This window comes from Malaclemys terrapin, chromosome 3 (genome assembly GCF_027887155.1).
Source record: "Malaclemys terrapin pileata isolate rMalTer1 chromosome 3, rMalTer1.hap1, whole genome shotgun sequence".
NCBI lineage: Eukaryota > Metazoa > Chordata > Testudines > Emydidae > Malaclemys > Malaclemys terrapin.
In genome coordinates this window covers 192,756,262-192,770,526 of record NC_071507.1, presented here as the reverse complement: position 1 = coordinate 192,770,526, position 14,265 = coordinate 192,756,262, and the positions used below count along the sequence as shown (strand labels likewise).

General features: G+C 48.5%; 1 protein-coding gene across 4 annotated transcripts in view; it reads right to left on the bottom strand.

Annotated features, from left to right (window-relative positions):
• Positions 1–4,247, bottom strand: part of LOC128834536 (24-hydroxycholesterol 7-alpha-hydroxylase-like) — a 74,352-nt gene extending 70,105 nt beyond the window's left edge. For all 4 annotated transcript variants that reach the window (XM_054023423.1, XM_054023421.1, XM_054023422.1 and 1 more), the window contains exon 1: positions 3,916–4,247. In XM_054023423.1, the coding sequence (XP_053879398.1) occupies positions 3,916–4,098 (183 nt within the window). In that variant the 5' untranslated portion in view covers positions 4,099–4,247. The remainder of the gene's footprint in view (positions 1–3,915) is intronic.
• Positions 4,248–14,265: the final 10,018 nt, after the last annotated feature.

The window sequence follows — 14,265 nt, the reverse complement described above, 5'->3', positions numbered from 1 at the left end:
ATGGGCCACTCCACCTTGAATGGTCCCTTAGATTAGAACATGTGCTAACTACTTGTGCTAAACTATCTGTTTGATCTTGTGTTTAGCTGTGATGCTATTAGTACCTTCCCCTGGCAGGGAGAGGATGTTAGCCAAGGGAGTTCTCTGAGACTGTGGGGCCTGTTTCTGTTCCTCTCTCTGCTCAGGTATCCAGGCAGATTTCAGAGTAGCAGCCGTGTTAGTCTGTATCCGCAAAAAGAACAGGAGTACTTGTGGCACCTTAGAGACTAACAAATTTATTAGAGCATCTAATAAATTTGTTAGTCTCTAAGGTGCCACAAGTACTCCTGTTCTTTATCCAGGCAGAGTTCCTCTGGACCATGTCTGTTGGCTCCCTTGACAGCTTCGAGGAGCAGTGGGTGCTGTCTGAGGTTCTCTGCAGTGTCCCTTTCAGGTTCCTTATTTTTGACTCTTTGATCCTCACATCTGCCCTTGTTTTTTCTTCTGTTGTCCCCTGTATCTATTTGAGTCCCGGACTAAGTGGCTCCTCTCCTTAGGCTGGGCAAGGGGCCGTTAGCCATGGGAGGTGGGATGGGATGCGCTTGTATCCACCCACTTCCCAGAACCCAACAGGACAGGAAGAATAGCTCTGTGTAATTTGGAAGCTTATGTCTCTCACCAACAGAAGTTGGACCAATATAAGATATTACCTCACCCACCTTGTCTCTGCAGAAATTGTACATTCTTTAAACCAGTGTGCACCTAATAATGCATTTAAAGGTTCTGACCTAGATAGGTCTAAATGGCCTGGAACTTGCCTACCAGAGACAGTATGTCTTCCTATGCCATACTACCACAGTTATGATCATAGAATATCAGGGTAAGAAGGGACCTCAGAAGGTCATCTAGTCCAACCCCCTTCTCAAAGCAGGACCAATCCCCAGACAGATTTTTGCCCCAGATCCCTAAATGGCCCCCTTAAGGATTGAACTCACAACCCTGGGTTTAGCAAGCCAATGTGCAAACCACTGAGTTATCCCTCCCCCCAAAACTTTTAGTGAAGTTACCAGGGGAATGCACACCCTACCATTATAAAAGAGGGGGGATAGTGGCAGGGCACTCAGTACTCTGGAACTTGCTCTTTCTCCCTTGATCTGAAATAGCCTGATTAAGTTGGTGATCTTCCAGGCATGCTGCAATAGCAGGGCCAGCTCCAGGCACCAGCTTGTCAAGCAGGTGCTTGGGGCGGCCGCTCCGGAGAGGGGTGGCACATCCAGGTATTCGGCGGCAATTCGGCGGATGGTCCCTCACTCCGCCTGGGAGCGAAGGACCTCCCGCCGAATTGCCGCCGCAGATCACGATCGCGGCTTTTTTGTTTGTTTGTGTTTTGTTTTGTTTTGTTTTGGCTGCTTGGGGCGGCCAAAACCCTGGAGCCAGCCCTGTGCAATAGACATCTGTTTGATAGGGTTTCTGGAGAGGGCTGAGGGATATTTCCCAGAATGATGAAGACATAGGCACCCACTTCCTCTCCATGTGCGGCAGTGGAGGTGGGGACACCCCCCTCCTCCGCCCCAGGTCTGCCCCAACTCCACCCCTTCCTCCAAGCCCCCACCCCTGCCTAGCCTTTTCCTACCCCCCCGCCCCGAGCCCACCCTGTCCCCACTCCTCCCTCTCCCTCCCAACACCTCCTGCACACCACAGAACAGCTGTTCTGTGGCATGCAGGGAGCGCTGGGAGGGAAGGGGAGGAATTGGTCGGCGAGGCCACTGGCGGGCAGGAAGCAATTTTGGGGAGGGGGGGGGCTTGGCTGCCTGTGGTTGCTAAGCACCCACTAATATTTTTCCGTGGATGCTCCAGCCCTGGAGCATCCATTGAGTCAGCACCGATGGATGAAGGGGTCAAAACAAGTCTCTAAGTGTCTGTCTGGCAGAATTCTTGTTTGAATGCTGCTGGGGTTATGCTATACTATTTCTAAGGCAGCTAGAGCTATGTGTAGGCATCTTCATCATTTTTTAAATCTAAATAAGTAATTATGAGGACATTGACAATTTACAAATCTGTCCACACTTTTTATATCTAGTGTTGTTACAAATAACACCCAAGATCACTCTAACTGGAAGAGAGTAGAGAAGAAAAGGATATTTCTCTATTTATTAGTTTGTGCATTTGACAGCCCTTGGGGTAGTCAGTTTCATTGTTTCCGTGGTATAGTCAATTTCCCCTATTGCTTGTGTGTAAGGTTGCCACTGTGAGGTACAAAAAACTGGGCCATTTGGGATGATCCTGAGCCCCTAAAACTATACTGAGCACCCTTACAGATTTCCAGGGACAGTTACTTCAAAAAAGGGACAATCCTGGGAAAACCTGGACAGATGACAACCCTATTTTTGTGGGTTTTTCCAATTTAAAACAAACAAAAAAATATGTGCTTATGAAATATAGAAATCGGCAGGGGCAGTATCTGAAAATTGACAGTAGACCTTTTCCAAAATTCAATTTTTCAACTGAAAGTTTGTATCATAGCTTTGAATTTCAATAAAAGTGAAAAACTTGAACTAAATTTTCATGACTTTTATTCCAGAATTTTTTTTACCAGTAGCCCTTTAGCAAGCTGGGCAGGAATGCACAGCACATTGTGTCTACGGCCCTGATCCTGCAAAGATTTATGCATATGCTTAACTTTAATGTAGTCCCAATGGGTCTGATTCTCCTTTATCTGAAGTATGCTTTACCCCATGCTAACAGTGTAAAAGAGCCTTAAACCAAGTGTAAATGTAATTTATTCCCATGTTAAGGCCCTTTTACAATGCCAGAGTGGAGTAAAATGGCCTTAGGGTAAATAAGTATCAAGCCCATGAGTCTAATAGGACAACTCCTGCTCAATGTTAAAGACATTTTCTAATGCAATTTCTTGGTCTGAATTGCCTTTGTTCATTTCAAACAACTTTTTTTTCCAACCCAAATCATTAATCCTCAATGAGGTCTAATCCACGCCCAGTCTCTAGCTTCAACTTTAAGTATCTAAAGGGATATTGCTCCAACTTCCTGCAAAAGAAATCACATGCAGCAAGAAATAAACCATGGGAAAATTTCAGTCCTCCAAGTGAATGTTTTGGAAACAACTCTTTTGCAAAATGAATCATTCCGGATGGCAGCAGGCACCTGCTCTAACATTGCCCTTTGATTTACATTAGATGTAATAATAAGATCTGAGGGAGAGATTTACAATTATGTAACATTAAGGTTGAAATATTATGCACTCAGAGGTCAGGGAATTTTTCTGCAGCTCAGCTAGGTTGTATGAACTTGTTGTGTGGTTCATCCTGAACTAACACTGTTGCAGTTTTATTTTATTGCAAGTCTTGCGATATTTAGTGTTTTTCTTAAAGCTCCAGCTCCTGGAGTCATGAGATTATGTTTTAATCTCAGGTTTCATGGGGTGGGCTGAGGGAGAGGGGACACAAACCCCACCAAGTTTCTAGAAGTCGTTGCAGAGAACAGCTTGAAAACAGGAACCCTAAAGACTAAAAAAGGAGGCAAATAAAAAAACTCCTCATACAATTAGCTCGTACAAACTTTTACAGTCCCAATGCACTTCACAACGTGTTTCCCCTCATGTGGAACCCAGGTCAGTACCCAGCTGATGAAGAAAAGCTGTATGTATTGTTTGTCCCGATCAGGTGCCCAGATACTATTGTGTGAAAACAGTGATTGCAATATTAAATCCAAGGTATCTAGGGTAACCTGCCAATCAGTTGACACAAATATTACCTTTTTCAGCCAGAGGCTTCTGAGTTACAATAAAAATGATAGAAAACTTCTTAATGTTGTAAGGGATTCATTTAGCGCAGAAAGGTTCCTCATCTGTCTCCCTATACTGCCCCAGGCACCTCCTCCCCCAACACACAGATGCATGCACCCTATTATAATTCTTACCTTGACTCTGGCTTGTTCTATAAACTCCAGGGGAGCTTTCCCAAACTCAAATGCAGCTCCCAACCAAGGGATCCAGCCACTAACGCAAGGTGGGGAATTTGGGTTTCTTGGCTGAAACAAAGCAAACTTGACCAGAAGAAGTCCCAGAACCAATGCCAACAGAACAGCCATAGTTACGTCCATTTTCCTGAACACTGACTGGGGAGCTGCTCCTCCTGCTACTTTAACTGGCTGCTGCGGTTCCCAGCTTGAAAGATTGCCCAGGCTCAGTCCAGGACAGATGATAAGGCCTATCCGTCCTGTCAATGCCACTGGCTGATCACTGCCATGGAGACAAGATTCCAAGGCAAGAAACACAGCCGGGTTGTTCTGCCCACTGTGGAAGGGGGGGAGGGAATTGCTTTCTCATCAGTGGGTGAGAGATTTACAACAGTTTAAATTGGCTCAGATTGCAAATGTTTGTTGTTATCTATCTTCAAAGCAGGGGTTAGAAACTTATTTCAACAGCTGTGAGCTACTCAATCACAAATATATGCAAAGAAACTTCCTAACAAACCGGGTGTGTATGTGTATAACAAGTGGCTGAGGAACTACATTTCCCAGAAGCCTCATCTGCAGCACTCGGTGATGCTATTGCACAGAGTTAGCCTTGAGAGCAGCTTTCAGTGAGATTTGTAGTTGCGCAAAGGTTCTGCTGATGCAGCTATTGGAGCTTTAGGAAAATAACCTCAGGGAACCAGACCCTGAGACCAAGAACGCCCATGAACTAGTGGCACAGAGGTTGCGAGGGAGTTGGTGGTTTATTATTTTTCTATTTAAACTAAATGATGTTACAAGAATGTTGAGACTGCAAAGTGAAGTGCTCAGCAGTGAGGTTAAGGCAACCTGTCCAGCTTTAACTCTGTGCAAAGGCACGTTGAGCCCATTTTTAGTTACACAATCACAGACCTTTGACAGGAGAAAAGTTCCTATTAGTACCGCAGCATTCCTGCCTCATTCAGTGTGCAAGTTGGATCTTGTGCAGTGAATGGGATACCTGGAGCTCTAGCATTAAAGCGGCGTGTCGAGCTGGGTGAAATTTTTCTCTACAAGCAACTTTAATGCTAGAGCTCCAATCACTGCACAAGCTCTGACTTGCACACTGAATGAGGCAGATTTGGTGATACTGAAATGATTTGCAAATGTATGTCACATTTGATTGAAATGTTTTAAGTAGGGAAAAAAACTTTAAAAAAACCTCTGAATAAATGAAAATACTTTGCTGCATTTCCAGCATTTCCTATATTACAAGTGCTTGACTTTGCAACCTAATAATGTGCCTTTAACACATAGTTTAATTATATTAAACTTGCGCCATAGCTAAGGTTGCAATAAAATTACCGTTTGAAGCCCAATTTTCATTTATTGTTATTGTTTTTGATGAATGAGTTGGACCCCTGCCTCATTCACTGCACCTGTTGCCCATGAAGCAGACCCTTGATGTACAAGTGGTCACTGGAGTCAATGGATACTGCACCTGACACATGATAGTGGTATTGTACTTTATTTCCTGATTCCTGTCACCTTACCTGAGTCAGGGTTACATCCCTGTGACGCTCTGTATCTCAGGGGAACACCCTACACCCCCATGTTCATCCTCATAATACAATTGTGTGGTATCCAATGCAAAGTTTGTCATGTCGGGTGTCTTCAGAAGGCTCATGATGCACTGCGCATTATTGTTACGTAATGTTATAGGTTGTAATTTCATGTATAGAGCTATGAGGCTGAAAATGTGTCCTCATGGCTTAAAACAAGCTCAGGCAAAACTCTCCAGGAACAGAGGGGCAGTTCACACCTCATCAGGGCATGTATGGGACAAATCCAGCCCAGCCTCACAGGAACAAAGGACATTGGCCTAGGCAGCAACAAAGGATCTGTTGGACTCTCAAGTGAGTCACTCCCCTTCCCTTGGTCAGTCAGGGACTATGATGAGGTAAAGCCAAGAGGGAAGAAAGAACATTTTGCCTGGGAGCTGTCCGAGAGGAGGTACGCTAAGTGCTGCATTAGGGGGGCTGTGTTGGTGAGTATCTGAGTGTCTGCTGCTGGGACAGTTGGTCAGTTTGACCGTGTGCTTGCTTGCTTGCTTGCTTGCTTGTTTGTTTGAAAAGTGTGAATTGGGAGTGCTTTGTTCCAGGTGGGCCTTGAGTGGGCCTGACTGGTATATAAGGGCGGTCAGCAGCGAACCAGCTGAGCGGCGAACAGCTGACGCTAACAGAGGGAGTTTGCCTGGGGAGAGCGCACTGAGGCTTTCATCTGCAGGTTTCTCCGAGTAGTTCCTGCAACAGTTGAGGAAGTTCTTAAGAGGACGGTGATATGGACGGTGAGCGATCAGCTGTTGTAACCTGCACAGGTTGTGCCATGTTTGTCTTTCTTCCACAGGACAGAAGCGACTTTGTCTGTACAAAGTGCAAGCTGGTCTCCATATTGGAAGAGAAGGTTCGAGGGCTGGAGAAACGAGTATCGACTCTGCGTTGCATAAGGGAAAATGAAGATTTCCTGGACAGACGTCAGGAGATGCTTCTACGGCCACAATGTTCTGAAGATTCAGAGCAGGCGCAGCAGGGACAGAAGGATTGTGAAGAGGTTTGGCAGCATGTGACCTCCAGAAAGAGAAAGAGGAGCGTCCATGCACCAGCAATGGAGATACAGGTGAGCAATCGTTTCCATGTTCTCTCTACAGGTACTAATGCGGAGAGTGGACTAGATGGCCCATCTGAGGGAAGGGAGCAGAAGGAGACTCCACCGATTGGAAGGCAAAAGATGCACTGTCCTAGGGATGGGGGTTCCACAACCACCACTCCCAAGAGGAGGAGGAGGGTGGTGGTGGTCGGGGACTCCCTCCTCAGGGGGACTGAGTCATCTATCTGCCGCCCCGACCGGGAAAACCGAGAGGTCTGCTGCTTGCCCGGAGCTAGGATACACGATGTGACGGAAAGACTGCCGAGACTCATCAAGCCCTCGGATTGCTACCCCTTCCTGCTTCTCCACGTGGGCACCAATGATACTGCCAAGAATGACCTTGAGCGGATCACTGCAGACTACGTGGCTCTGGGAAGAAGGATAAAGGAGTTTGAGGCGCAAGTGGTGTTCTCGTCCATCCTCCCTGTGCAAGGAAAAGGCCAGGGTAGAGACCGTCGAATTGTGGAAGTCAACGAATGGCTACGCAGGTGGTGTCGAAGAGAAGGCTTTGTATTCTTCGACCATGGGATGGTGTTCCAAGAAGGAGGAGTGCTAGGCAGAGACGGGCTCCACCTAAGGGAAGAGCATCTTCGCCAGCAGGCTGGCTAACCTAGTGAGGAGGGCTTTAAACTAGGTTCACCGGGGGAAGGAGACCAAAGCCCTGAGGTAAGTGGGGAAATGGGATCCTGGGAGGAAGCACAAGCAGGAGAGCGCAAGAGGGGAGGACTCCTGGCTCATGCTGAGAAAGAGGGACAATCGATGAGTTATCTTAAGTGCCTATACACAAATGCAAGAAGCCTGGGAAAGAAGCAGGGAGAACTGGAAGGCCTGGCACAGTCAGGGAACTATGATGCGATTGGAATAACAGAGACTTGGTGGGATAACTCACATGACTGGAGTACTGTCATGGATGGATATAAACTGTTCAGGAAGGACAGGCAGGGCAGAAAAGGTGGGGGAGTTGCGTTGTATGTAAGAGAGGAGTATGACTGCTCAGAGCTCCGGTATGAAACTGCAGAAAAACCTGAGAGTCTCTGGATAAAGTTGAGAAGTGTGAGCAACAAGGGTGATGTCGTGGTTGGAGTCTGCTATAGACCACCAGACCAGGGGGATGAGGTGGACGAGGCTTTCTTCTGGCAACTAGCAGAAGTTGCTAGATCGCAGGCCCTGGTTCTCATGGGAGACTTTAATCACCCTGATATCCGCTGGGAGAGCAATACAGCGGTACACAGACAATCCAGGAAGTTTTTGGGAAGTGTAGGGAACAATTTCCTGGTGCAAGTGCTGGAGGAACCAACTAGGGGCAGAGCTTTTTTTGACCTGCTGCTCACAAACAGGGAAGAATTAGTAGGGGAAGCAAAAGTGGATGGGAACCTGGGAGGCAGTGACCATGAGATGGTCGAGTTCAGGATCCTGACACAACGAAGAAAGGAAAGCAGCAGAATACGGACCCTGGACTTCAGAAAAGCAGACTTTGACTCCCTCAGGGAACAGATGGGCAGGATCCCCTGGGAGAATAACATGAAGGGCAAAGGGGTCCAGGAGAGCTGGCTGTATTTTAAAGAATCCTTATTGCGGTTGCAGGAACAAACCATCCCGATGTGTAGAAAGAATAGTAAATATGGCAGGCGACCAGCTTGGTTAAACAGTGAAATCCTTGCTGATCTTAAACGCAAAAAAGAAGCTTACAAGAAGTGGAAGATTGGACAAATGACCAGGGAGGAGTATAAAAATATTGCTCAGGCATGCAGGAGTGAAATCAGGAAGGCCAAATCACACTTGGAGTTGCAGTTAGCAAGAGATGTTAAGAGTAACAAGAAGGGTTTCTTCAGGTATGTTAGCAACAAGAAGAAAATCAAGGAAAGTGTGGGCCCCTTACTGAATGAGGGAGGTAACCTAGTGACCGAGGATGTGGAAAAAGCTAATGTACTCAATGATTTTTTTGCCTCTGTCTTCACGAACAAGGTCAGCTCCCAGATTGCTGCACTGGGCAGTACAGTTTGGGGAGAAGGTGACCAGCCCTCTGTGGAGAAAGAAGTGGTTCGGGACTATTTAGAAAAACTGGACGTGCACAAGTCCATGGGGCCGGATGCGCTGCATCCGAGGGTGCTAAAGGAGTTGGCGGGTGAGATTGCAGAGCCATTAGCCATTATTTTTGAAAACTCATGGTGATCGGGGGAGGTCCCGGATGACTGGAAAAAGGCTAATGTAGTGCCCATCTTTAAAAAAGGGAAGAAGGAGGATCCGGAGAACTACAGGCCAGTCAGCCTCACCTCAGTCCCTGGAAAAATCATGGAGCAGGTCCTCAAGGAATCAATTATGAAACATTTAGAGGAGAGGAAAGTGATCAGGAACAGTCAGCATGGATTCACAAAGGGGAAGTCATGCCTGACTAACCTAATTGCCTTCTATGATGAGATAACTGGCTCTGTGGATGAGGGGAAAGCAGTGGATGTGTTATTCCTTGACTTTAGCAAAGCTTTTGATACGGTCTCCCACAGTATTCTTGCCGCCAAGTTAAAGAAGTATGGGCTGGATGAATGGACTGTAAGGTGGATAGAAAGCTGGCTAGATCGTCAGGCTCAACGGGTAGTGATCAATGGCTCCATGTCTAGTTGGCAGCCGGTTTCAAACGGAGTGCCCCAAGGGTCGGTCCTGGGACCGGTTTTGTTTAATATCTTTATTAATGATCTGGAGGATGGTGTGGACTGCACTCTCAGCAAGTTTGCAGATGACACTAAACTAGGAGGCGTGGTAGATACACTAGAGGGTAGGGATCAGATACAGAGGGACCTAGACAAATTAGAGGATTGGGCCAAAAAAAACCTGATGAGGTTCAACAAGGACAAGTGCAGAGTCCTGCACTTAGGATGGAAGAATCCCATGCACTGCTACAGACTAGGGACCGAATGGCTAGGTAGCAGTTCTGCAGAAAAGGACCTAGGGGTCACAGTGGACGAGAAGCTGGATATGAGTCAACAGTGTGCTCTTGTTGCCAAGAAGGCTAACGGCATTTTGGGCTGTATAAGTAGGGGCATTGCCAGCAGATCGAGGAACGTGATCGTTCCCCTTTATTCGACATTGGTGAGGCCTCATCTGGAATACTGTGTCCAGTTTTGGGCCCCACGCTACAAGAAGGATGTGGAAAAATTGGAAAGAGTCCAACGGAGGGCAACAAAAATGATTAGGGGTCTGGAGCACATGACTTATGAGGAGAGGCTGAGGGAACTGGGATTGTTTAGTCTCCAGAAGAGAAGAATGAGGGGGGATTTGATAGCAGCCTTCAACTACCTGAAGGGGGGTTCCAAAGAGAATGGAGCTCGGCTGTTCTCAGTGGTGGCAGATGACAGAACAAGGAGCAATGGTCTCAAGTTGCAGTGGGGGAGGTCCAGGTTGGATATTAGGAAAAACTATTTCACTAGGAGGGTGGTGAAACACTGGAATGCGTTACCTAGGGAGGTGGTGGAGTCTCCTTCCTTGGAGGTTTTTAAGGCCCGGCTTGATAAAGCCCTGGCTGGGATGATTTAGTTGGGAATTGGTCCTGCTTTTGAGCAGGGGGTTGGACTAGATGACCTCTTGAGGTCCCTTCCAACCCTGATATTCTATGATTCTATGAACATGATAAAAGGGAGAGACATTTGCCATGCTCTTCTTCTCTCTCTTCCACCTCCATCTACAGACATCATCACCAAGCGACTGAAGCGCTGATCAAAGGGGAGAGCCTGGCTGAAGGGCAACCAGCCAGCCTGGGGTGCGAAGCATCTAAGTTTGCAAGGGCACTGAAAGTGTTAGGATCAGCTTAGAATGCGTTTTGCTTTTATTTCATTTGACGAAATCCAACTTGTGCTGTGACTTATAATCACTTAAAACTTATCTTTTGTAGTTAATAAATTTGTTTGTTTAGTCTACCTGAAACAGTGCATTTGGTTTGAAGTGTATCAACTCCCCTTGGGATAACAAGCATATCAATTTCTTTGTTAAACTGACAAACTCATATAAGCTTGCAGTGTCCAGCGGGCATAACTGGACACTGCAAGACGGAGGTTCCTAGGGTTGTGTCTGGGACCGGAGATATTGGCTAGTGTCATTCGGTTGCACAATCCAAGCAGCTTGCATGCCAGAGGCTGTGTGTGAACAGCCCAGGAGTGGGGGTTCTCACAGCAGAGCAGGGTACGGCTGGCTCCCAGAGTCAAGGATTGGAGTGACCTAGTAGATCACCGGAGCAGACAACACCAGGGGAATGTCGCAACCCCTTCCCCAGGGGAAGGTGCCACAGTATGAATGGTTACTATTTGACCTACCTCATTCACTGCTGAATCCAAAATTGTAGAGAGAGCTCTCAACTATGCTAAAACAACATAAATTAAGAATAAGTCCAATGGCTTCAGGGAATTTACTCCATATTTGTAATCTGATGATAGCCTTGCACTCATAAATTACATGTATTTTCTCATGCTGTGGTTAGGAATAGTGAAACTGTGTCTCTCAGGGCTTGTCTACACTTACAGGGGGATCGTCGAGCGGCAATTGATGCATCGGTGGTCGAAGACCCGCTAAATCAACTGCGGATCACTCTCCCGTTGACTCCTGTACCCCACCAGATTGAGAAGTGTAGGGGGAGTCGACAGGAGACTGTCTACCATCGAGATTGTGTAGTGTGGACCCCATGGTAAGTAGATCTAAGCTATGTTGATTTGAGTTGCACTATTCATGTAACTCAAATTCCATAGCTTAAATCAAATCTTCCCTGTGGTGTAGACAAGGCCTCAGTATTACCCATTCTAAATATTTTACTGAATTCTGCTTGATGAAATGATAGTAAAGACATGGGGGCTGTGGCATTCTCATGGACTATTTTTTCTACTTATGCTTCCTCCTCTCCCCAAACACTCAAAAGTGAGGAAGTGCCAGAATTAAAGTTTTCGGTGCAAGCTTATTTCATCCTCCTTGTGCATATGCATAATAATACAACCTTTAATTCCATGTTCACATACATTTTTTCCATTGGACCTCTGCCTCATTCAGTGCACAGGATGGATGGTACTCATGGAAAGGTATTTGAACCTGCTGTGAACATGTATCCCACACACCTCCAGGGTGTAGTGCTCGGTCCCCTCTAGTGGCACCGAGACCACTTAGAGATTAGTGAGTCTGCTACAGCCTTAGCTAAGGGCCACCTGGCTTTTAGCTCATGCAGTAGAGGCTCACGCATTTAGCTGCAGATGTCCCCGGTGCGATCCTGCCCACCAACGACCTGGGTCAGTCAGTGTTAAAAACACTAAATTATTAATTTCCTGAGGGGCTTTTCTATTGCACTTATCATGGTCCTATCTGGTTAATAAGTATCTGTGTGTAAGGGGACTGTTGCCCCCTTACTAACACTCAGTGGGGGTGTTTTGGTTGGCTAGCTCCCAGCACAATGGGGAGAGGCCAATGCTCCAGATCAGCCTGATTGACAAGGCGGGCAGGCTAATCAGAGAGTCAGGAGGCCGGGGGGGTCCCGTCCTCCGTGTGAACTGGAATGGCCTGAGTCAGACAGAGTGGGGCCGAGCTAAGGAGAGAGCAGGGGCCCGAGCTGAGCTGCTGGGAGCAGAGCTGCAGCCCCAAAGCCAGAGCACAGACCAGAGATAGCAGAGCTGCAGCAACCAGAGCCAGAGGGGCCAGACAAGCAGCCAGCAAGCAGGTCAGAGCTGGGAGCAGAGTCACAGAAGCAGCCTGCAGAGCAGAGCTGTGCTGGGGGCAGAGCTGCAGCAACCAGAGCCAGAGAGGCCAGAGAAGCAGCCCAGGGAGCTGAAGGCAGAGCAGCAGCAGCAGCCGTGCTGAGGCAGAGTGGAGCTGGAGCAGTCCAGAGCTGGGGCTGGGGCAGTCTGGAGCCGTGTGCAGTCCGAGTGTGGTGAGCAGCTGGGGAGAGTGAGGGGGACCCTGGGCAGTGGGCCCAGCACAGGGAGACGCCTCAGCCAAGAGGCCTTGCAGGCCAGACTTGGAGGGGGATCATAACCCCGACCGGGCAGGGGCGACGCTGGGCAGAAGGGTCCTGCCACCTAGAGCCTGAGAGCGTGTGGCCACCACCAGAGCAAGTGTCCAACCCACAGCGTCCCTGCAGCACAGACAGGGCCTGAGAAGCAGGCCTGGGACCTACAAGGAACAGACTGAACTGCCCTGACGTTCCAGAGACACTGTTTGTAATGTTCCCTGCCACAGAGCGGGGTAATGTGTTTTCCTTTAACCTTTCCCATTTTTCCTTATTCTTTTTTAAAATTAATTGTTAATTAAACAACTTGTATTTGCTTTAAATTGTATGGAATAATCAGTGGGTCAGGGAGGTGCCCAGTGCAGAGAGAGTACCCCGGAGTGGGGACACCCTAGCCCCTGTCCTAGGTGACCACAGCAGGGTTGGGGGTCGAGCCCCCCAGGAATCCTGGGCCCAGCCTTGTTGGGGTTACGAGGACTCAGCCAGACAGGAGAGTGGAAGGGGAGCCCTCAAGGGCAGGGAGGCCTCTGGGTAAAGGAAGTGGGAGCGGGGACTCAGATCCTTTCGCTAGTCCACTTCACCGGGGTAGTACAGAAGCCAGGAAAGTTCCCCACAATAGCGGGACCATTCCCCCGCTTACATGTGATTCAGTGTCCACCCCACACAGGACTGGAAGGGGTTAAGATGGCCAGGTAGGCCTATTAACTCTACAGGCTGCACCTGGAAGGAGATTCAGGGAGCAAGGTGTTGACTGCAAGCAGGTTCAGCTGTGCAGGAACAGGTGGGGCCTATCAAGCCAGGAAGCTGCCATAGATGGGCTGCTGCTGGGAAAGGGCAATCACTCCCTGCCCTGGGAAGAGGGAGGCATGCTGGGTGGCTGCTGAGATATGTAGGCTGTAGGCCCTCCCTGGGAGGAGGGTTTGGAGTTGGTACGCCCAGAGCCAGGAGTGGTAGCAAGCAGTCCAGGGAAGGAGCAGTGAGGGCTGGGTGAGGATGCCTAGAACCAGGGCTGGCTCCAGCTTTTTTGCCGCCCCAAGCGGCGAAAAAAAAAAAAAGTGAAAAAAGAAAAACCCGATTGAGCTGCTGCCGAAGTGCTGCCGACGAGGACGAGATGGAGTGAAGGACCCGCCACCGAACTGCCGCCGAAGACTGAATTGCTGAAGACCGGCCGGACGTGCCGTCCCAATAACGGACGGAGTGCCGCCCCTTTCTATTGGCCGCCCCAGGCACCTGCTTCCTTCGCTGGTGCCTGGAGCTGGCCCTGCCTAGAACTGCTGGGTTGAGGGTCCCTGGAACCTGGAGTAAGGGCGGGCCTGAGTTCCCCTACCTGCCACTGGGGAAATGGCACTAGTGGGGCAGTGAATGGGTCACAGTGGGAGAGACAGAGAATTTGAAGGACTGTACCCTGGGAGGGGGGAAACATGCTGAGTGACCTAGCCAGAGAGCTAAATCATAAAGAGGATGCTGCAGTTCCTGGGATGAGAGAGGAGCTGCATACCTTAGAGAGAGAAGGTATGATAGCGTGTGACCATGGGAAGGGGTGTCTGCCTCAAGAGCTAATCCCAAGAGTGACCAGGAGGAGGTACCAGACAAGCAGTGAGTACTGTGCCCCATGACCGTGTCACAAGTCATTTTTGCACTATTCTCTGTTGCATACA